The following is a 23353-nucleotide window of genomic DNA, read 5'->3' on the forward strand; positions in this document are numbered from 1 at the left end:
CCCCTGTATCATTTGACACACACACTATATTGTAGACTCATTGCCCTATTAGTGCCATTTGGACTAAATATGCAGTTGTTTACAAATCCCTTATTGTGGGTTTAGTTTTGCCATTAGTGTGAATAAAATTCTAATGTTAACTCTATATTATGCAGACAGATTAACTGCGGTAAGCTTGCGCATCCTTTTACACTGATTTTTATTTTCCCAAAATGAACCACAGATCAGAACTACCAATGCAAAAATAATTAATGATTGTATTATAAAGGAAAAATAAAACTTTTTTAATGAGAACCATGTGTCTGGTGCAATGAAACTAGTGCAGAAACATTCAGTTTCAAACTTGTCAACTTTAGCAGCAAGTCTCCTCATTGTGTCACATCCAGTCCAATTCTTTTATGGGAAAGTAAAGTTCCAACATGGTTAAAAGCAAATTCAACCAGGTACGAGGTAGGGAGGGCAAGCAAAAGTAATATCAGATGTTTCCACAGATTGAGGTAGGAATTAAATATACTCTGATGGTACCACAAACCTTCTTTGCCATTACGGTGATATCACATTGTAACGTCATTGTCATTTAGAAATTCTATCAATTCCTCCTGAACGTCATCCTCGCAATCGACTGCATCAACTTCATACAGATTGCTATACCAATTTGGAATATTCAGTGCAATAACATCTTGAAATTGCTCCACCATGTTATTGTGCAATGATTGTAAATAGTTGCGATATGTAGTTAAATCGTCATCAACCAATTCATCTTTCAAAGAATCAAGTTGTGGAAATTGATGGAATTAATGTTTCGAAATGTTAGTCTTATACAACACTAATTTCGAAATGAGGGCAGTGATAAATAAATGATTTACAATCAATGAGAGTTTTTCTGTTCCCTTGCAATAACTTAATCAAATCATTTAATTTTGTGAATATATCACAAAGAAAAAAGGCATAGCACCTTGCAGCCATCAATGAAGTGGATAGTGGAGTATCTTCAAAGAAAAAGATATTATATAAAACAGTTCAACAAAGCGTAAAAACAGTTTCCTTTTGACAGCCACCACACTTTGGTATGGTATAAGAGTTGAGTATGATCGTCATCATTTCTCAGACAGAGTTGACAGAAAATTCGATCAGACAAGGGACTGGACTTCAATTTGTTCAGTCTTGATAACTAACTGTAGTGCATCATTCAATCTACTGTTCATATTTTTTTGTCACTAAATGCTGCCGGTGTGCCATGCAATGAACAGTTAGTATCTGGTGAGAAATTTCACGCTTTAGGAGAGATGAAAAACCTCTGTATCTTCCTATCATCGAAGGGGTCCCATCAGATGCACAGGCCAGGCAAGAATATTACTGAGTGGGATATTATGTTAAAAAAGAAAAGACTTGAGAGTGAAAAAAATAGATGCACCTTTTGAATCAAGCAGCAATTTCTCCGTGAACAGCATTTCCTCACAAATTTGAAGGTTTTTGCTGAAATACTGAACATATACCATCATCAAACATTGATTGTCCACAGCAGTTGACTCATCCACTTGTATAGAAAATTCAGAACGCAGGAGAATATCAATGAGCTGATGTTTGACATCGTTGGCCATTTCATTGATGCATAGAGAAATTGTGCTATTACTGAGTGGGATCATCTTCATGATGTTATCAGGTTTTTCATGCATAACAGTTGACAAAACCTCTTCAATAACTGGGTGAAGTAATGTTTCTCCAATTGTCTGAGACTTCCCAGACTTAGCAACAAGCAATGCCATGTTGTACGATGCAATCAAACCATCATTCTCCTGTTTACTAGTCTCCTGGAGTAGCATGTTGAATGCTTGTATTTGCTTTTTGAAAGAGGCATTCAGTTACAAAAAGTATGACAATGGCTTGTCCTTCTTGTCAGAATGTTTTGCATCAATGTGATACTTCAAGCATGAAGGTTTCATTGCTTTGTTGGTCAATTTTTGATGGCAAAGAAGACACATTGGTAACTGACAGTTCTGAATAGAAGGAATAAATCCAAACAATAAATAATCACTACTGTACTGTTGACAAATTTTCTTGACTGGAGGTAACAGTAAAGTGAAAAGGTGAAAACAAATTTCTACAGATGGCATCAGAAAGGGAGTATGGTTTTCCCAAAAAGAAGAAGTCAATAGAACAGAGTCAGATGACACGTCTTTACTGGAGCAAATACAGATCTAGTTCGTTTGGCTGCTAGCATTTCAAAAATTGAAGTCTACCGAAAATTTTAAAATTTGGCACATTAATGTACCTTTCCAAGCTAAATTGCTGGAGTCATTCAACTTCTTCCAGAAAATGTTTCTAAAAAGTTATAGAGGTTTAAAGTTTGATCATTTTCACCCAGTCAAGAAACATGATTTCAAAGCTGTCATTTTGTGCATGACTACATTTTGCCAACATCCTGAAAATAGCACTTGTGTTTTGATATGAAGCCAGAGAATTACACACAACATATGTAACCCCTCATAACTTTTTATTTTTCAGAAAATTTTAGCAAATTTGAATTCTATACATGGGACTTTATATGATTATGCCAAAAACTAAAAAAAAAAAAAAAATTGTGGTGAAGTGTGATTTAAGGCTTAGGCCTATTTGGCTACTATTTTTAGCACATATGACAACCATCTCAATAACTGCGACAAAAATATTCGATTGATTAGCAAGTCCGCCTTTTTAATACAAAGCAACGTCTCATGCAAGTAAAAGTGCATCCTAGATATCAGTAAATGCAGACTTACTTTCTAAAAATTCATTGTCACCCACAAAATGTTCATATCACCCACCAAAATCTCAAATTGCCCACCATTTCCTACAAAATCGCCCAACTGTAAGTTGAAATCACCCACCGGTGGGTGATATCACCCACTTTGGGAAGCTATGGTCTAGATCATCATCATCATCCTTATTATTGTTTAACATCCATAGGAGTGGCTGTGTGGTAAGTAGCTTGCTTACCAACCACATGGTTCAGGGTTCAGTCCCACTGCATGACACCTTGGGCAAGTGTCTTCTACTATAGCCTCAGGCCGACCAAAGCCTTGAGTGGATTTGGTAGATGGAAACTGAAAGAAGCCTGTCGTATATATGTATATACATATGTGTGTGTGTATATGTTTGTGTGTCTTTGTTTGTCCCCCAACATCGCTTGACAACCGATGCTGGTGTGTTTACGTCCCCGTAACTTAACGGTTTGGCAAAAGAGTACAATAGAATAAGTACTAGGCTTACAAAGAATAAGTCCTGGGGTCAATTTGCTCGACTAAAAGAGGTGCTCCAGCATGGCCATAGTCAAATGACTGAAACAAGTTAAAAGAGTATCCGCTTTCTGTCTAGATTCTAGACAATATGCAAATTGAACAATTGTTCAACTAAAAATAAAAACAAATTTTTTGACATTATAGAATGTACACAATAAAATTCAAGCCTATTTTATATGGAAAACACCATATACATAATACAGAACAAATATATAAGTGTCATTTCTTAAAATACATCCTGATAGTTCACAAAGTTGAAGTTCTTTCAAGGATTTGGTAAATAATATCTAAGAAGCAGATTAACAAATGATTCTTAACTGACATGAATTTTTTTTTTACAGGATACCCCTGCTCATATCATGTTTTAGTATGCATTTCATTTTACAATTACCACATTAAAGTTAAAATAGTGAACAGATTGGATTTCTCAAACTCTTCATAACTTTATAGCTTTCACTACCTACTTAAATTTTTAAAGAATATTTCTTGAAGTAAAACAAGATTTTCAACATATTTTCACATGATAAATAAATATTACTTATGAGCATTAATTCTTCATTTGTTTCTAAAGAGATTACTGTGGTATAATATTAGCATGAAAATTCAATTCTATAAAACCTAGTCGAAAAGGGCTTGAAAAAGAAAACTGTGACTACTTCAATGTTAAGTAAATATTATTTAAAAAATCAAAATTGAACTTTTGAACAAAATTCAATGAGCCAATATAAACTTTTTTTTTTTTAAATAAGGTCATGTATGACAAAAAGAGAAAAATATCTACAAAAGCATCTAAATTCTAATTAGTCTAACAGTCACTCACCAATGAAGAAATACAAAGTTCAACCAATAAAATTCATCACTACCAAATGAAGGATGATGTTGGCAAATGTAAAATCTGCAAAAGCTCTCTCAGGACTGATACTGGTGAAATCTGATTTATTTTGAGGATTTACCTGCAGTCGAAGACACACTGAAAGAATAAAAAAAAATCAAGAAATCTCAAAATACTTGAGCTAAAGAATATATTATGTGATATCTGGGACACATATACTATTAAATGAAATAAAAACAAGAGCTAATAAAACTAGTCAGAACCAGGAAGATTAATGGGGAAAGTAGACTTTCTTTGTGGTAGATGTGCAAGAGCAATAAACACTAAAAATTATGGGACATTTTCTCAAATATCCAGGACAATCCCCATTAATCTTGCAGGCCCTAACCAGCTTGACATAGAATTAAATACTGATGTAAATAATATCATTGGGGAAAATTTGAATATCATAGCAGGGTCTTGTCTCTCCTTTCCATTTTTTCCTATAAAAAGGGAGGCTTTGTATGCACTTCAAACAAATAGTGTGATTATAGTAACCAACCAAAAATATGAAAAATTTAACACATTCTCTTGTGGTGACTGATATTGTATGTAGTTGGGATGCTACCCATTTGAATGAATTCTGTCAATTACTGGATTGGAAATATTTCCTCTGCTTTAATTATCAAAAGTAAGCTGCCTTTGACCTACACACAAACATCATATAAAACTGTATCACATGATCTCTTTATCGTCTCCCCTCTCCTGTCTTTTTTATGTCTATTCATCATCTCAGTAAGGTTTGCTATTTCCTATTACTGACAAAACCAGGTGAGTAGTATCATGGAATTTGAAGTTCTTGGACTTTAAACACAGCAAAACTACATGGATTCTCGTCTCCAGAGTTAATGGGAAAATTTTCATTATTTACGTGTTCTTTTCTGTTACTTCTCATTTTCCACTTTAAATTTTTACTACACATACACTGATTTTATATATACATATATATACAGCGTCGCCTTACTGGAACTTGTGCTGGTGGCACGTGAACAAAACATTTGAGCAAGGTCATTGACAGTGCTGCTGAACTGACTCCTGTGCAGGTGGCACATAAAAAAAAACACCATTTGAGCGTGGCCGTTGCCAGTACCGCCAGACTGGCCATCGTGCCGGTGGCACATAAAGGCACCCACTACACTCTCAGAGTGGTTGGTATTAGGAAGGGCATCCAGCTGTAGAAACTTGGCCAGATCAGATTGGAGCCTGGTGCAGCCATCCGGTTCGCCAGTCCTCAGTCAAATCGTCCAACCCATGCTAGCATGGAAAGCGGACGTTAAACGAAACGACAAACACATACACACATATATGGAGAGAGAGATGGGAGGGGAATGGTACTTGTAGCTGTATGCTTTTGAAGCTAACCATACTGACACTGACTTCCAGTACAAAACAGAAATGATATGGAGAATAGTAGCTCCAGATCTTTATTATTTTCTTCACATTGTTTAATTTTGTTGTAATTTTCAATACTGATGTAGTTTTGCATGCTAATGAGAAAGATCCCATTCATTTTCACATAGATTAATAACAAAAAAGTTACAAACCTTCAAATTTTGAAAGTTTAACCAATCAACATAACCAGAATTCACACCTGTCATGTTTCCATAATAACAATAAAATAGTCACCTATTTTCATAATAGCAACCATAACCACTTGTTATGCTTCCTGTTTTCAACCAGGTGTTTGAATCAGTACAATAAACCATATTTTTGTAGTTTTTTTTGTTTGCTTTTTAATACAAACTTTATTTTAGTAAAAGAGCATTTCAAAACTTTGTGGAAGATATAAAGGAAGACAGTAATTTTTCCCAAGAGAAGGCAAAATGCCAAAGATATGTGCCACAAACATGAAAGTAATTCATGTCAATGTCTATAGGCACTGCAACAAAAATGTCATGAATGTGAGTCTGTGAGAAAAGGCACATGTTTGGAAGGTAGCACTCTTCTCGGAAGAGTGGCTGTTTCCATATTCCTAGGTTAAAGAATTCACCACTGGGGAGGTGTTGTGCATTAATAGCAGAACTGTTGTTGGTAACAACTATGTCCATGAAATATGTGCCGAAGACTACTCCATAACCCATTAGATTCATTGCCCTAGAACCATTGTTGAAATTGATGAAACAGTGTTCTTGTGATGAAAATACAACTGACGAGGAGTGCTACTTGAACAGTGGGTTTTCAGCAATGTGTTCCATGAGACACATCAGGTATTTCTATATACTGTCTTGTTGCAGTAGTGATACACTGGAAGTGTGTATTCAACAGTAGGTTCTTCTGGGAACCACTACATACAGTAACCTATGGCAAGTATACATGCATGTTCTTGAGATACCAAGGTACAAATTTCTGAATCACAGCAATAAGTTTATTAATATGCAAGATAGGACCAACCAGCACCAAGTGGAAAGCACTTGGGGTCTACCTCAGACAAGGAAATAGTGTTCTTTATTAACTTTGTGACTCTCTGCCCAAGATTACTGGGTATCATTATCAAGTGGTCTGTACGAAGAGCGAGTGTTGAGAATTGTTTTGTGAGGTTTTCACTGTGAAAATCCACTTGAACAGTGGTAAATTTATTCCACCAATTGATGTATTCTTTATGTGCCCATACAGGGCGAAGGCATTTTTCAATTTTTTCCTGTGCTGCATTCTCGGGTTTTTTTTCGTTTTTGTACTCAATATTTTGTAGATGATGGTTTTTTTTGTGTGTTTGTTCTGATATATTCTGAGGGATGTGTAAGTGTAAATTTTCACCTTCTTTTGTGAGCAGTGTTTTTGCCTTTTTGATTTGTTGGGCATTCATGTTTACGTTTGAATTTGTGTGAGATTTCTCTTTTCATTCCTTCTTTCATGAAGTTGTGGTGAAGGCAGTGTAAGAAACTCGATATCAAACAAGTTTCCAAGGAGACTGGCGTTTCTTACAAAACTGTCTTCATGGCTTGAAGACGCCACCCTCGAATGTAAAATGGCTAAGCAAGCCAAAAACAAATTCACAAAATCAGGAAACACACCATGTAGGGCAGATTTCCTGTGAAAACAATTTGCACGATCGAATCTATTAGTTGTTACACAACTTCTACATAAAAAATATTATACAAGACTTTTGAAGGCAAAAAAAAAGAAAGCAAACTTACTATGAGTTGATGTGACTATCGTCCGTCCGTAAGATATATAGACAGACAGACAGATAGATAGATAAGGTATACAGACAGACAGACAGATAACCAGACAGACAGATAACCAGACAGACAGATAACCAGACAGACAGACAGAAAGGTAGATAGACAGATAGATAACTTTCTTTATTGGCCACACAGGGCTGAACACAGAGGGGACAAATACAAATGTAGAGCTTTTCTTTTCGAAAATGAAAAAGAAAAGGGGGGAAAATGAGAGAAAAAAAGTTAAATTCTGATCAAAAGGGATCGGGGAAAAAAAAAATGATCAAAATGGATCGTGTATCACAAAATTTTAAAAATGTAAAAAGCAAGATTAGGTTTATATGTGGAAAGAAAAGCCTACGGAAAAGACTACAGTAACCTCAGGCAGGGAGGGAATAGACACATGAGAGCAAAGTGCTCTCTCTCTCTCTTTTTTCGATTTACAGGATCATGCTCGAAGTGGTTTCGTCATTCACATGAACCATCTTCGCTACATTCACCCACCTTTTTTTGAAACTCAGGGTGCCATTCGCCTAGCCTCGGTCATTGCTTGATCCACGACTGCAGTTCGGCCAAGGAGACAAACTGTGAGAAAGTGCGCCGCACAAACAGTGACCACACCTGTTCACCGTCATCTACGAAGTGCCGAAGATGTTGCAGTCTCAGCACATGTCTGCACATCATCAACCATGGCATGCCTAGCCCTCCATTTAGTGGGTGTTGACAGCAAATGGATTGCCTAACCATTGGAATGCTTCCCTTCCACAAGAAGCAGAAGAGTATGCATTCCAGTTTGGTGATGGTAGGGTCGGGACAAGGCACGACAGTCAGATGGTACTCAATGATGGATGCAATGTACATGTTCGCCACCTCCGCCCGACCTTTTAGGGATAGCTTCCTCTCAGCCTATTTCTGGGTGAGAGTGGCCATCCTAGTCGTTATTTCACCCTAGTTCTTATCCATTTGGAGGTCCGGACTGAACCAGACTCCAAGCAATTTAACCAGTCCGTCAGTCCAGCATCCCACGATGGAGACGCTGTTGGATGGCATGGACTTGCTTCTCCAGGTCCCGAGCCGCAAGCCCACTGACTTTTCTCAGTTAATTTTTGCTCCTGTTACTGCTTCGTATACTTTTAATGGTCGATGTGCTTGTGACTCGACACTATGACGGTGACGTCATCTGCGTATGCAGACACGCTCCTCCAACATCTCAGTTCTCTTGAGGTGCCCCTCAGCATCGCCAGCTTCCGCAGTAGTGGTTCAAGAGTCAATACATACGGAAGCGATGAGAGGGGATATCCTTGATGAACCGAACACATGGTGTTAAATGGTCTGGATAGATGACCATTTACATGAACTACCAAGTGGATGCCGCTATATAAGGCAGCTATCCAGCCGCCGAAGACGGGACCAAAACCAGCCACTCTAAGGACAGCCTCCAAGTAGTGATGGTCTACCCTATCGAAAGCTTTTGATTGATCTAAATTGATCAGCGCTTCACCCATGCCAGGTTCCTTAACTACCCTGTCTATGATATAGCATATCAGATGGAGGTTGTCATGGATGCTCCTACCCAGCACAGCGTATGTTTGCGCCTTGTCGACTAGTTTCTTGATGACAAGTGCCAATCTCTCAGCTAACACGTTGGCCAAAATTTTCAAATCTGCATTGAGCAGAGTGATGGGCCTGAAGTTATCTATGATGTTCTCCTTGTTTGGGTCTTTCTTTAGTAGTGCCACCACTCCTCGCTTTACAAAAACAGGGATACTCCCGTTTTGCTGTCAGATGCCAAGACACCTCCAAACGTCTTTAATGTCTGGTATATGACATTAAAGTTCGTAGGGCAGACCATCCAAGCCTGGTAACTTGTCTCCCGCACAGCCTGCCATCGCATCTTGTACATCCGTAGCTGTGATGGGTCTTTCACAACACTCCGCCTCTCTTGCTGAGAGTCATGGCAGGCCATGCAGGTAGGCACTAAAGTCCACTCTGCATTCTGACCCACCGGTTGTCCAGAACAGTCGAGCAGAGTATTGTTGAAAGGCTTCATACATCCTTTCAGGCTCGAGTAATTTACGCCCCTGTTCATCTGTCTGAGACCTAATGGTGGCTCTGTTGCTTCATTGCCGCCTCCACCATTCAGGTGGCTCCAACTCCTTCGTTCCTCAGAGCACGCATCCTTGTGTTTAGCATTGAAGTGTTGGTTGAGGGCCAACCTCACTGCCAGTACATTGGACGCGGTGCCAGTTCTAAGTGCCTCTTCTAATTTCTTAACTAGGTCTCCCTCTATTCTATTTTGGTCTAATGCTAGGGCCTTACTGTACCTAACCGATTCTGCTTTAATTGCTTTCTTTAGGGCATACCACCATCTGTTGTTGATGATGGCACCCGTCAATGCTCTCTTAACTAACGTGCTAATCCGGTCCCTGTAAGCCTGGCATGCCATGAACGACGCATTCAGCTTCCAGTAACCGGGACCCTGCCTATGTGTCTTATCTAAGTCAAGTGTACAAGTCACAAATTTGTGGTCTGTGTAGCTGATGATATGGAATTGTGGACAACCTACACTATCCTTATCCACTGTCCTATAGAATACTCTAAATACAATCTGGACAACCCGATGCGGTTGCCCCATGTCCACATTGGCACATTCGGGTGGTCCAGTCGGTACCTGTTAGACAGTTGGAAACGTCTGAGCATGTCTCTGAGGCATTTGCATCCCCTTCAATTACTATCTCTGCCCACGTAGTCTAGATGCATGTCCAGGCTAGTGTTCCAATCCCCCACTAAAAGTAAAGGTCGAGACGTTCCCAAGAAGACCTCTAGACGTCGAAAGAAATGTGGCCGACCTGTAAAGGACAGTGCAAAAACTGTTATCAGTCAAAAAGCACACCTATTGCTGCCATCGACATCCAAGACAACCAGCCTACCCTCCAGGTCTAGGAAAATTACTCTTACTTTGAGGTCTCGACTCTTCTGAAGAAGCACCGCAGTGCCATCTCCACCCATTCTCGGCAGACACGGAGAAAAATAAATGTTGAAATGTCAACCGAACATGTGCTGGAGTGCCCGCAGGCTGTGGAGTCTGGTCTCGCTGATGGTTATGATATGCAGATTTTGTGACTTGATGTCATCTAACAAGTAGCCAGGTTTCCAAGGCGACCCCAAGTCACATACATTTATACTACCTATTTTGAGCATGTTCCTATCGAAAGTTGTATTTTACACACGAAAGGAAGATGAAAGAGAAAGAGAGTCACTTACTGTCTGAAAGTTCTTTGTTCTTCACCTCACAATCTTCTCCCAGGTTTTGTAGATTTTTAGACAGGTATTTTTGAAATCTCCTAACTGCATCCGGGTAGAGAGATTTCAGTGTGCTGTGTTATGTGTATGATTTTAATGTGCTGTGGTGGTGTTGTGTGGTGTCGTGCGCAACTGCACTAGCGAGTCGTAACTAGTTGATCCTACGACTACCCTTTTTTTTTTAAACGGCGATCTTTCGGTACTAGTCCGCCACAACTTCTGGTCGTTGCGTGCACGCATACTGATTACATGATCGTATAGTGTGTTTATGTGTTTAAAGTTTCAGTTCAGATGGCACCTTACTCACTTGCACCTTGGCCACACGTTTGCCGCAGTACGAAGGCAAGAGCACCCATTCCTGTCCTTATTGCCTCTGTGTAGTGCTTTATTGCTTCCTCCTCCATTGTGAAGTGCACCTCCACAGTGGCGTATCTCCTCCCTATACTGATTACATGATCATATAGTGTGTTTATGTGTTTAAAGTTTGAGAACTGTATGCATCTGAGGGGGAGAAGGTTTGAGTTTAGTGGGCCATTCATTTTTTTTTTCTATTTAATGTTGTCTTTTCATATTTTCAAGTCATTTAAAAACAAACGCACTATACGATAATGTAATCAGTATGCGTTCGCGCAACGACCGGAAGTTATGGTGGACTAGTATCGAAAGATCGCTATTGGTGGACTTGGGCACATCATGGAAATAGATGAATTTGGTACTACTAAAGAAGAGTGGTCCCCAACGCGCACCCGCGCAGTCGTGTGTCCGAGCTAGTTAGTCGTGAATAGTCGATCCTACAAGTGCGCGTATGCAAACTATTTTTATTCGATTTGTTTTTTATTATTTATTTACGTTGTTTAGAAGTTAACAAAAACAGGTAGAGTGTCGATTTGTTTTTTTTATTTATTTACGTTGTTTAGAAAAAAAAATTATTTACTTTGTTTAAAAAAAAATTGTTTAATTATATTTGTTTAAAAAAAAAGTATTTTTGATAATATATTCAGCCATTTCAGCCGTAAAAGAGCGCGCATGTATTCATTTGCATATGCGCACTCGCATTTGTTGTAGGATCGACTACTCACGACTAGCTAGCGCGGGTGCGCGTTGGGGACCACACTTCTTTAGTATTTATGATGTGCAAGCGCAAATACAACGGAGGATGGGGTAGAGAGGATAAAAGTAGGTTTTTAGTCTTTGCACCTGACCGTTCTTTTGAAACTCTTCTACCACTTTTACTTTGTTTAAAAAAAAAAACCCTCATACATGTTTCGCGCATACATGCTAGATAGTCGTTGTAGGATCGACTAGTCACGACTAGCTAGCGCGGATGCGCGCATCGTGACCACTCTTCTTGAATAGTACCTAAAGGGTGGAGACGGTCTATATCCTTTACCTCCGCCAACAAACATATGGGTGTTCTTTCTACTTTAGTCTATTTTTGTTTCAACAATCTGTCTTGTAATTCTTTTACAAATTTATTCTGAAAGTTATGACCTTCCAAAGTCTGTGGGGTAGAACTCTGTAGTTATGCCTTTACATCGAACTTCGGCTGGTTAGACAGAATTCTCTCTACCGGAAGAGATGGGTGAAATAATGTTACTGAAAACTTTGTTTTACTCCTTATTTTATTGATCCTGAAATGTTGAAAGGCAAAGATAACCTCAGCGCGATCAGAGTTATTGCCAATATGCTACCTTAGGCTAAAGTAAGGCACACTTTCATCAATTCAACGGATTTCAGAAATGGTATTTTAAAGCATTATTCTTTATCCGATGTATGTCATATACGATGGTGTAAACAACGTAACCACCTGTTGGTTCTACAGATCGCACTTAGCGGTTCAACCTACTATGTCCTTATGCCTCTGCTCGATCCGTGTTGTGTTGAATAAAATGCTGCTGCCTTGTGACAAGTAAAAAATTTAATGACCACTCGACGGAATCCCAGCGAGATATGGTTTGAAATCGCGAAATATGAGTCACTCTTTCTGCAAACAGTAAAACTATTTTCACTGTATACTAACTATAGTAGAATCTGAAATCAATCAACGGATGAATTTCAAGATTTTCTTCCTGAAGCTGGTGTCATATTTATGTCGTAAAAAATAGCATGCAATCTTAATAAAGAAAAATAATATTTTATACAATAAAATAACTTACCAGCGAGAATGAATGATCCTACACTTGATATAAAACCGGAGAGGAAAGAATTAAATGGAAAGGTGCCAACTACACAAATGTACAAAAACTGCATAACGCCTGTGAGGAAAACATAGACAAGATATGCATCTATAATTTTAAGTTTCTTCGGCGTGTTTGCTATGTATTCATCCCAAAATTTGGTCAAAACATTTAATATTTTTTCCGGCATGTTTCTTTTAAAGAGATTTTCTTCTAAAAATGTTCTGCAATAATGTCTAATTTACTTCGAAATGTGGAAGGAAGAAAAACAGAAGAATTGAAATGCGATAACGTCAACGTGGCAATGTATTCTCGTGTTTCGAGAGTTGCGTGAGATTTGGTTGCTGCTTTCGTTTCACACATAAAACTACTGAGATTTGTGAAAATCGTCACAGATAGGAAAATTTGTTAGGAATTTCTGGCATCACTTTTCTTGTCAATTGGCAGTTATGATTATTGTTGCCAAAGGAAATATATTCGAAAGGAGCTGAATTGGTTAATGTTTACTTTAACATCCGGCCACTTAAACCAAACAAAAAAAAAATGTGTATTAAATGAATAAGAAAACTGAAATTTGCGCCAACGAACTGAGGCATGGGGAGAGGACTTTCAGAAAATTCACAAAATCTGATTTTTTCCCTTATAACTTTTAGGAAAATTAATCTTTTAATCAAACGGCATAGATTACGATTATAAAGAAATCTGTGGGAAAAATTGCTTTCCAGGGCGGGGAGGACTTTCGAAGAGAAAAAAATTCATAAATTTGTTTTTTTGTTTGAGTGTAATGGAAAAAGTTGGGAAAGAAATTTTTTAGATGCATTTATTTTTCGTTTGAGTTATAGAAAAAGGTTTTAAAAAAGATCTCATATATCATGATAAGATGAACAAATTCATTAATACGGTATTGAATATGAATGGGTTCACTATGGGAAAAAGTTAAGGGCGATTTAGTTGTTGTTTTTAGCACACCTCCACCGTTGGGATCTTTTTTAAAACCTTTTTCTTTGACTTTTGGATCTTGTGAATTTTGAGAAAGTCCCCTCCCCACTCACTGGTTCATTGGTGCAAATTTTTGTTTTTATATTCGTTTAATACACATATACTAGTTTTTTTTTTGTTACCTGTTAAAGTAAATATTAACCACTGAATTTGTCAAAAACAGAAACTAAAATATTACTAAGAATGCCTAGTTGAAGCTAACAAACGTGCTAAATATAAAACCCATGTCGTCAAAAATTAGTTCAGTTTTATTAATTATAGAAAATGGTTCACCCGTTCAAAACAACTGGAGAAACGATTGATAGATTCCTCTAATAGGGGAAAAATAAAGTCACTTTCTTTTCCAGCTAAGACTCATAAACTTGTTGCGGTGTTTTCAGACCCCCTACTCATAAAAACCCAAGCTTATACCATTCAGTCATGTCTGACGATAGTTTGCTTCTCCACATTTTTCAGCACATAACCATTCAGTAACAGGAACCGACTGTTATGTAACTAAATATATGATATTGTATAAATCACACCATACATCATCATCATCATCATCATCCTTTAACATCTGTTTTCCATGATGGCATGACCAGAGCTGGGAATCTGCACCAGGTTCCAGTCTGATTTGGCTTGGTTTCAATGGCTGGATGCCCTTCCTAACGCCAACCACTTTACACTGTGTGCTGGGTGCTTTTAATGTACCACCAGCATGAGTGCTTTTACATGACACCAGCACAAGTGCTTTCTACGTGGCACCAACACAAGTACTTTTTACATAGCACTGGCACAGAACTCTTGCAGGCCAATCATTTACACCAGGGGATGTGGCTTTAAAACTTCAGCAGTGAAGTACAGGTCTTCTTGAGTACAGCTAGCTGCCAAGTATCTTGGTCCTTTGTCATCTCATCAGAAATGATCAGCGTCCTGAGGTTGTCCTTCTGTACTTCATCCCATGTCTTACTGGATCTCCCTCTTCCATAAGTTCCATCCACTTTGAGTGAATGATAATTCTTTATGGAGCTGTCAGCACCCATCAGCATCACATGATCAAACCAGTGCAGTCTTCTCTCTTGCACACTGCAACTAATTCCTCTTATGTCTACCTTCTTTCTCAATACACTAACACTCTGTCGTATGTGTACACTTACATTACACATCCAGTGGAGCATACTAGCCTCATTCAGGGTCCACATCTCACTACCATGTAGAATTGCAGCAGTTTGTATACATGCATCATACACCATCACTTCTTTCACACAGTGAGAGAAACTTTTGGTTGCCAATGAGTTAAAAGCTCTATGAATTTTCTCCACCCTTTTCTTATTCTAGCTATTACACTCTCCATACATCCTTCCCCACCACTAATTAGGTCTCCTAGGCTGCAGAAATTATCCACTATTTCTAAAGAAGCTTCAGAGCATTTGAGAAAATCAATTTCCTGAATATTTGTATTGGGTTGTCTGGAAAGTTCATTACCTTTCGACTTATTTTAGAACATGGTTGAGTCCATAAACTAGGATTTGACTAGACCTCCATTTAGAGCACAGTTTAAGCTATCATTTCTTGGAAGAAAGTTTATGTTCCTACAACCTGTGTTAATTCTGTAACCCTTTAAAATGGAAGATAAGAAAGTTCGTTTTCAGCACTTCATGCTTTTCTTTTTCCGTAAAGGGAAAAATGCCTCACAAGCAACCAAAGAAATATGTGCAGTTTACGGTGATGTTTCTTTATTCGAAAGAACTGTACGGAAGTGGTTCGCAAGGTTCTGAGCTGGAGATTGTAGCCATATTGATAAAGAGCGATCAGGCAGACCATCCACTACAGATGATGACAAAATCAAGTCATTAATTGAGAATAACCCACATTGCACAACCTGAGAATTGGCGGAAAGCCTCAACCTATCAAAATCCATCGTTCATGAGCACCTGGTAAAGCTTGGGTACACAAATCGCTACAATGTTTGGGTACCACATGAGTTGAGTGAGAAGAACTTTTTGGATCGCATTTCCATCTATGATTTGCTTTATAAATGGAATGAAAATGCACCTTTTTTTAAAGCAAATTGTGACAGGAAATGGATTATCTACCGAAGTGTTCAGAGAAAGCGATCCTGGAGTAAGCAACATGAGCCACCCTTAGCCACCCCAAAAGCGGGTCTTCACCTTAAAATAATCTTGCTTTGTGTCTGGTGGGATTGGAAAGGAATTCTGTACTATGAGCTTCTCCCAAGTAACCAGATAATTAATTCTGAGAAATACTGCATACAACTGGATGAGTTAAAAGCAGCAATTCAAGAGAAATATCCAGAATTGGCCAACAGGGAGGGTGTTGTTTTCCAATATGATAATGCAAGAGTGCACGTTTCTTTGGGAATCAGACAAAAATTGCTGCAGCTCAGATGGGATGTTACCCCACCCTCCATATTCACAAGATATTGCTCCTTCGGATTTCCACTTGTTCAGGTCTCTGCAGAATAGTTTTAATGGTAAAAATTTCAATTCCTTGGATGACGTAAAAAGATACTTTGATGAATTCTTTGCCATGAAACTACCTCAATTCTGGGAAGAGGGTATTTTCAAGTTAAAGGAAAGATGGAGACGCATTGTGCAACAAAATGGTTCATATTTGGTTGATTAAAAATGTAACAGATGCCTTTGCTAAGCAGAATAATGTCTTTGCTACTCGACCCTTCCAACCTCTTCTAGGCTACCAAAAGTTAGAAAGTTACCACTAACGAAATCTATTGTTCTCAACAATATGTCTCTCATTCTTGCTATCTTGCGATAGTTGTATATATGGAAAATTCCCAGGCAAAAATCAGTTACTGAGAGCAACAGTTAGTGAACAGAGACCAACTTGAGTCATGGCCACTATAGACAAACAACCAGAGGGAGAAAGAAGGTTATAATCAGCCAACTATGAGACACAACTTCCCTTGACTCTATAAGATTCACTAGCTCAATTTCTTTACTCTTACAACATCATTCTATCACTATCTATGGTTTACTACTACAATAAAAATGTGCATACAGGCTGAAATTAACTTTCTTAACCTCGCATGCTCTTTCAATTATATCACACCTGCCCATCAAAGCATGGCATTATACAAAGTAAAGGTAAATAAATATTTCTTTACAACTTCGACTACTGTTCTTTCATCTTGTACATCTGCAACAGCAACACCCATTACAATCGCTAACAATCAACACCCACAATTATCATAAAACAAACCGTTACACTGGCAACCAACATCTTAACCAAACAACCTCATTGGTGACCACTAACTCCACCTGTTACAGATATATTTGCTTACAAGAAAAACAGTCTTCAGAGCATACATTCAAATAAACAGTTTGTTGCAGCAACCATATTGAGTGAAGTTCCAGAACATTTTATTGTAAAATCAATTTCAAAAGGAGTGCAGTGTGTACTTCTGTTTCAGATACCTTCAAAATATTCAAGGAAGACTTCATATGGAAAGTCCTCTTGAGAGATCAGAAGAAAGAATGTACAGTATTCTGTTGAAAGTGAAGCTTCTCAACAGGTTCATATACCTGCTAACAGGATATAGACTTCTATATCACAGGCACATAAATTAGGAGTGGACAGGCAACAATGTTTACATAGAAACAAAAGACTATTGCAGCTAGTGAACAAGAAAATGAAGAACAAATACAAATGAAGCAAAATTTTGTCTAATTCCACTGTACTACAGTTTGGTGCAGAGGCATGAACCACAAGAAACATGATTTTGCTGATGGGTACTTCTTCCTATGATCCCAACAAAAGACTAGGATCTTCAGTCCTCTTGTTTGATATTATGTTCAGCCAATGATTGTATTTCCTTTCACTTAAGCTTAATGGTCAATTTTTCTCTTTTCCTTTCCTGACATCCATTCATTTTATATTCCACTTTTTATTCCTATTTGGTTTTTCAGTCCTGTCTTTTAAACCAGCAATAGTAGCATGAATTTCTTCATTTTCACCAACTTCTACCTGATCTAAGACTTCACTGCTCTCACTTTTAGGTTCTCTAGTCACAACTTTCTTGTCAAAATGTTTTCTCTCACACACATTCATTATTTGTCATGAGTGCATTCTGAAAAATGCTCCTCCATGCCTAACTAATATAAACTGACCTTCTCTACCAAATACTCTAGAAGAACTATGTCATCCTTTGCAATTTTCTCTAATACAAGATTTGGTTACCATCCATAAAATCTGCAACAGGAGAACACCTCTTTTTAGACCCCGGTACTCATTTTTTCACTAGCTTCAGCTTCCATGAAACTCTTTCTTGCTGTATGAAGAGCATTTAAATTTATTCTAACCATGTCACAAGTAGTTGTAGATTCAGAACAAAGTGTTTGTTAACATACAAGTTCATTTGGACTATGCCCTAAGTAATCCTGGAGTGCAATTTTTGTATTAATAGATTGTGCCAGGACTACCTCTGGCTCATACTTCTCATCTTCTAATGTTTTCTGAATTACTTCAACAGCTATCAAGCTGTGAAACTCCACACGGTCACTACTAAATAGATTAACTTCAGCAGTAGTACAGATTGAAGGTTTAGTTTTTCATTCCTCTGCTGGCAGTAATTGTTGTTAAACACACCAATTAAAAACAATCAGGAGTTTCAAAATAAAATATGCAGGTGGCCAATTGATTTGGGGATTTTCCAAAGAAAAACCCTCATATCAATAAGATGCATAGCTCTGAGATTAGAGCATCTTTACAGTTGAACCGCTACTTCTCCACATTGAGGAGGCACAGTTTCAGTACTATGAACATATGAATAGAATGTTACAGAAAGAATCACAAAATGGATTCTTCAAACCAAGCCAACTAGCAAGAGACTTAAGGGTAGACCAACAACAATATGATTAGATAATATCCATAGATTCAGTCAGTCACATTTGGAAAACAAGCAGGGAAGTCTAATGATAGTTGTTTCTGATAGGACCCTATGGAGGAGGTACTGAAGACTTGGCCACCATGACCCTCCCAGAAGATTTTCCTTGTTTTAATTAATCTGGATGCAGGGTATCTAGTAACGACATCAATAAATCAGGAATTATTGTAAATGTGCTCCTTCAGATTAAGACAAACTGTGTCATTAAATTTATTCTCCTGGGGCAATCTCACCACTGGACTTAGTGGAGGTCTTTTAAACTTGTCATAAATCTAAAAAGAGTCACAGATTTATTTAACTAGTTCTAAAAATTCATAATTCTTGAAGGTTTTTCTCTAAGGAAGGACACCAGCAAACTGGTGGTGCAGTTTCTCAGCTTTCCTCCTCCTCTCTGATGTGAAGCACTGTTTCACATTTTTATTACATGTAGATATAATACAATGTTTGGAATATTGCAATTTTCGAGCAGCATGTTAGTAAAAGGAAGACAATAGTAATCAGACAATGTGTTTTTTCGGTTTTACAGATCTACACCAAATCCAAATACAATCATTTTTTTTAAAGTCACACCATTCCACCAGTTTTTGTAGATCTATGGCTTAAGGAAAGAGATAAATAAGATAAACCAATGTTAGCTTCAATATAAACTTTGACACCTATTATAACTGGAAACTTGACTATATTCCTAAACTTTACTGCCACTCTATAACCAAAGAAGAAACTTCTGTCACATTTTCTAAACACTTCTAAACAGGATTATTTTGTAGAATGTAACATTGCCATACCAAGCATCTCTAGATTTAAACTTAAAACATGTCATGATCTTGCCATCATTGTCTGTAGGATTTGACTAAACACCATAAGACTGATAATTGCATCTCTCTCTATAAATAATATTGTCAGTACTGTCTTCTTCTATCAGACATACCCGGTTTATATTTCACATCTGGTACAATACATTCATTTGATGAAATATCTCTAAATACCTTCTTGAACATGCCTTTCATGTCTTCATAAGTTAAATGAGAACATGTGGTATGTGTTCACTTTTCATCTTCTTTTGATACATCAATAACATTAAATATAAAAAAATGTTTGGACACCTTATAGTAAAGAAATTATGAATTGCAATAGCTTATCATAATGAAATTCATTCTAGATGAAAAAGTCATTCAAACTTGTGCCTGCAGGTCTTTTGTAAGAATAGAATTCTTTAAAAGACGAGTCATCTATGCTCTTGTATTCTCATCATGAAAGTAAACTTTATTAAGCTTGTCTGTAAAAAGTTTTAGTCTATGGATCTTCAGATTGCTTAAACATTCATGTATGTTAAGAGACAATGATAAGAATACAGTAGGCTCATATTTAGTTTTTAACCAGATTTCTAAATCTTGCTCCCATTCTGTGTATGACACTTCATTAGACAATTCTAAAGTTGGTATCTAAAATTCATCATTGAACAGGTGTGTACAACAGCACTAGAAATAATATTTCACATTACACTAGAATCAAGGATAATTGCTGCTACTGTGAGCTTCTAAGTTGATACATTATACATCTTTGCTTTGCCATTAAAATGAATGTTACAACTGTTGTTTTTATTCTAAGACTCTCTCTGCTACACCAATAGTAATAACTCATGTTCATCTTGCATCAAGGAAGACAATCCAATAAACCAATATCAACATTATGTTTTTAGTCACTGCCTATTTTTCTGTTTCATAAATTTTTGATGGTATGATACATAAGCTAAATATTCAATGCTACAGATATAGTGGCATCTTTCTTCTGTTTGTGTCACTGTATTTACCAAAAGCACGACTGGATAGTGTGCTTTGATTCAAAGTAGCTAAATTCCATTTTGCCAGCTGTTAGTTATCATTAGAGTGTGAAGGGTAGAGAGCAGTGGGCTGTCAAAATTATTGAAGTATCAGAGGAAATATCTTGTATTTCTTCCAACTCTTTACATTCTCAGTTCAAAACCGGCTAAGGTCAGGTTTGCTTTTCATCCTTCCAAGGTTGTTAAAGTAAAGTACCAGTCAAGGTCTGGGGTTAATATAATTGACTATTCCACTCCCACAAATGTCAGTTTTTGTGCCCATGTTAGAAACAATTACAGTGCCATGGGTGGACTTTGATGACTTCATTTGTTGCATAACTGATTAACATGACTTATGTTTCTCCATATATTTTAGTCCTGTCCTCTTACTTTCACTGTTCAGTTGATTTAACAGTTGTTTCAGTTCATAAGTGTCATTTATATTTATGTCTTTACATACCAGTTATCTAAATATGCTTTCTAGTGCAACATTCAAGAATTTGGGTAATATTATACACCTTTGTCTTAATCCTCTTTCTGTTATGTAGATACTTTCCATTTCAGTGTGAAATCTTATAGAAGATTTTTCTTGGACTCTGTATATCAGTTTCATGTATTCCTTGATCATAAAGAATGTCAAGAACACCTGAATGTTATTGAAGGTTTTCTCATAATTAATAAAGCTTAATGTAGTGCAGTATTAACTTGCATAAATGCATACATACATTCACACACTACATAGATTGGGTCTGACATCCTGCCCACTCATGAAAAGCACATGTACAATATACCATCTCTCCTTTTCTAGTGTTGTAAATGCTGCATGACAACTGATTGTCTTGCTTGATAGATAGTCACCAGAAATAGACTCCCATACATTTTTATTACATATATAAAAACATCTCCTTAGTGCCCTGTTTCCACAGAATTTAATACCTTTTCGTTGCTGACCCTTACTTCTACATAGCTTGCTACATCCTGGCATGACAGAGTATTTGGCAATATAACTGGATGGTTATAACAGCTTTGGTTGGCAACCAACTTATGCAATCATTCAAAGGGATAAAGGAATCCTCTAAAAATCTTTCCTGCTTTTTTATTCTATATATTGAAAGAATGAGTTTCTGTGTTTTCATAGTGATCATAATTAATAATGTAATACTTCGACTGTGCGAACCAAAGGAGATGGCGACGTAGATGGTAAAGGCTCCTTTTTACCATGTCGCACGGTCGAACACAAAATAAAATATATATATATATATATATATATAGAAGGCTCGTCGTAAGAGAGATACGAGCCATTGTGCCAGTAAAAGAACTTAGGACAAACTCAACCGTTAGATATATAATGAGAATAAATTTATTAACAAAGTGAAACTGTTTGTCTGTGTGTGCGTGCATGCGACATATAAAATTAAGACAGTAGATAAATCAGGCCTTTGTGTACAAGAGAAGGTATACAACAATGTGAAATGACGGACAGTCATATAAGCAATAGTGTGTATACAATATGTGAGTGTACATGTGTGCGTGTGAATGAGAGGAAACAGAACATAGTAAGAGTGCCTGTAACATAGACTGTAAAAGGTCTTAAAACACTGAGATAGAGAAAAACCAGTTCGTATTAAAGTTACTCAAGATTTAGAATGTTCATACGCAGGAAGTTGTGGCCAAGTAGCAGAGCTGTGAGTATCAAACAATGTGTGTAGAGCGTCAAATGCTGTGACATGGTTTACCTGGTATAGTATATTCTGGCTGGTTAGTTCTGACTGTTATTCGTGAGTGGAAACAATCCACTCAACAGCGTCGAGATAAAACCGCTTTTGTTGATGTTGGTGTTGCTGGCGACAACAATGGTAGACAGTACATTGGTGGTGAAGACGTCAGAGCTGGAACTGGCTGTAGCTGTGTTCTGTATGTGTGTGGTCAACGACCAGACCTGTGAGAGATCTGGAATCGAAGACTATTGTGTGGTCAACAACCAGACCTGTGAGAGATCTAGAATCGAAGACATGTGTGGTCAGCGACCAGACCTGTGAGAGATCTAGAATCGAAGACATGTGTGGTCAGTGACCAGACTTGTGAGAGATCTAGAATCAAAGACAACTGCCATCGTTGGATCGGGCTTATTTATAGGCGAAAGAGGGCTCACCAGAAACCCAGTAAAACTCTATCTCATGTGACTTTAGCTGAAGCCACGATTGGACGTAATGCCCCCTTAGCAAGCAGAACATGGGGACAATAGCCGCGCAAAAATAAGAACCAATCAGGATGATGGATACAAGGGTCCAAGGTAACCGAAGGCTAGATGTTAGCAGCTTCGTTATCATTTATGATTGAATGGCCGAGAGAGAGGTTTCACTACAATAATTACCAAGTACATCAAAACAAAATTTGCATTGACTGGAATTAGTTTGTTTTCCATTGTAGTTCTGGAGTTTTTTATCAGTAAAAGTTGACATCAAACATAAAATAATTATTTTTGGGAAATAAATCTGAATCATTCAATTATCAATTCTTTTTCTTCAAATTCTTCTGCATAAATCTTCTGCCAGAATTTTATTATTCTTGTGGTGCGATGGAGGAAGAAGACAACAAGAAGCAAAAGGACAGAATGAAGCGTTGGACCTTACCTTGCCGACCACAGCGGGGTACACGATCGCTCCTAATCAGAACACGTCTTTCTCGTAACGTCGCTGTTTTCTCACTGGCCCCACGTGCTAGCCTTCGACCACATGTCGCCGACTTCCGATCTGACCCTTCCGGTTTGGCTTCACCTCTGTTTGCCTCACCCCTCTCCACCTCAACACATAGCTCGTCACAGCCCATAACACCACAA

At 37.7% G+C, this 23353-nt stretch overlaps 1 protein-coding gene and 1 long non-coding RNA gene across 2 annotated transcripts in view; both read right to left on the reverse strand.

Annotated features, from left to right (window-relative positions):
- LOC106881992 (dolichyl-diphosphooligosaccharide--protein glycosyltransferase subunit dad1) overlaps positions 1-13116 on the reverse strand; it is a 17049-nt gene extending 3933 nt beyond the window's left edge. The window contains exons 1-2 of the mRNA XM_014932530.2: positions 12770-13116; positions 4099-4248 (exon numbers count right to left, since the gene is read on the reverse strand). Coding sequence (XP_014788016.1) covers positions 4118-4248; positions 12770-12980 — 342 coding nt within the window. The 5' untranslated portion in view covers positions 12981-13116 and the 3' untranslated portion in view covers positions 4099-4117. The remainder of the gene's footprint in view (positions 1-4098; positions 4249-12769) is intronic.
- An 8735-nt stretch (positions 13117-21851) lies between these two features.
- On the reverse strand, positions 21852-23321 carry LOC128249679 (uncharacterized). Its single transcript, XR_008265793.1, has 2 exons — positions 22548-23321; positions 21852-22453 (listed from the first exon to the last, which is right to left on the reverse strand). It is a non-coding gene; the product is annotated as an uncharacterized LOC128249679 (long non-coding RNA).
- Positions 23322-23353: the final 32 nt, after the last annotated feature.

Source organism: Octopus bimaculoides, chromosome 17 (assembly GCF_001194135.2).
Source record: "Octopus bimaculoides isolate UCB-OBI-ISO-001 chromosome 17, ASM119413v2, whole genome shotgun sequence".
In the NCBI taxonomy this organism is placed as follows: Eukaryota; Metazoa; Mollusca; class Cephalopoda; order Octopoda; family Octopodidae; genus Octopus; species Octopus bimaculoides.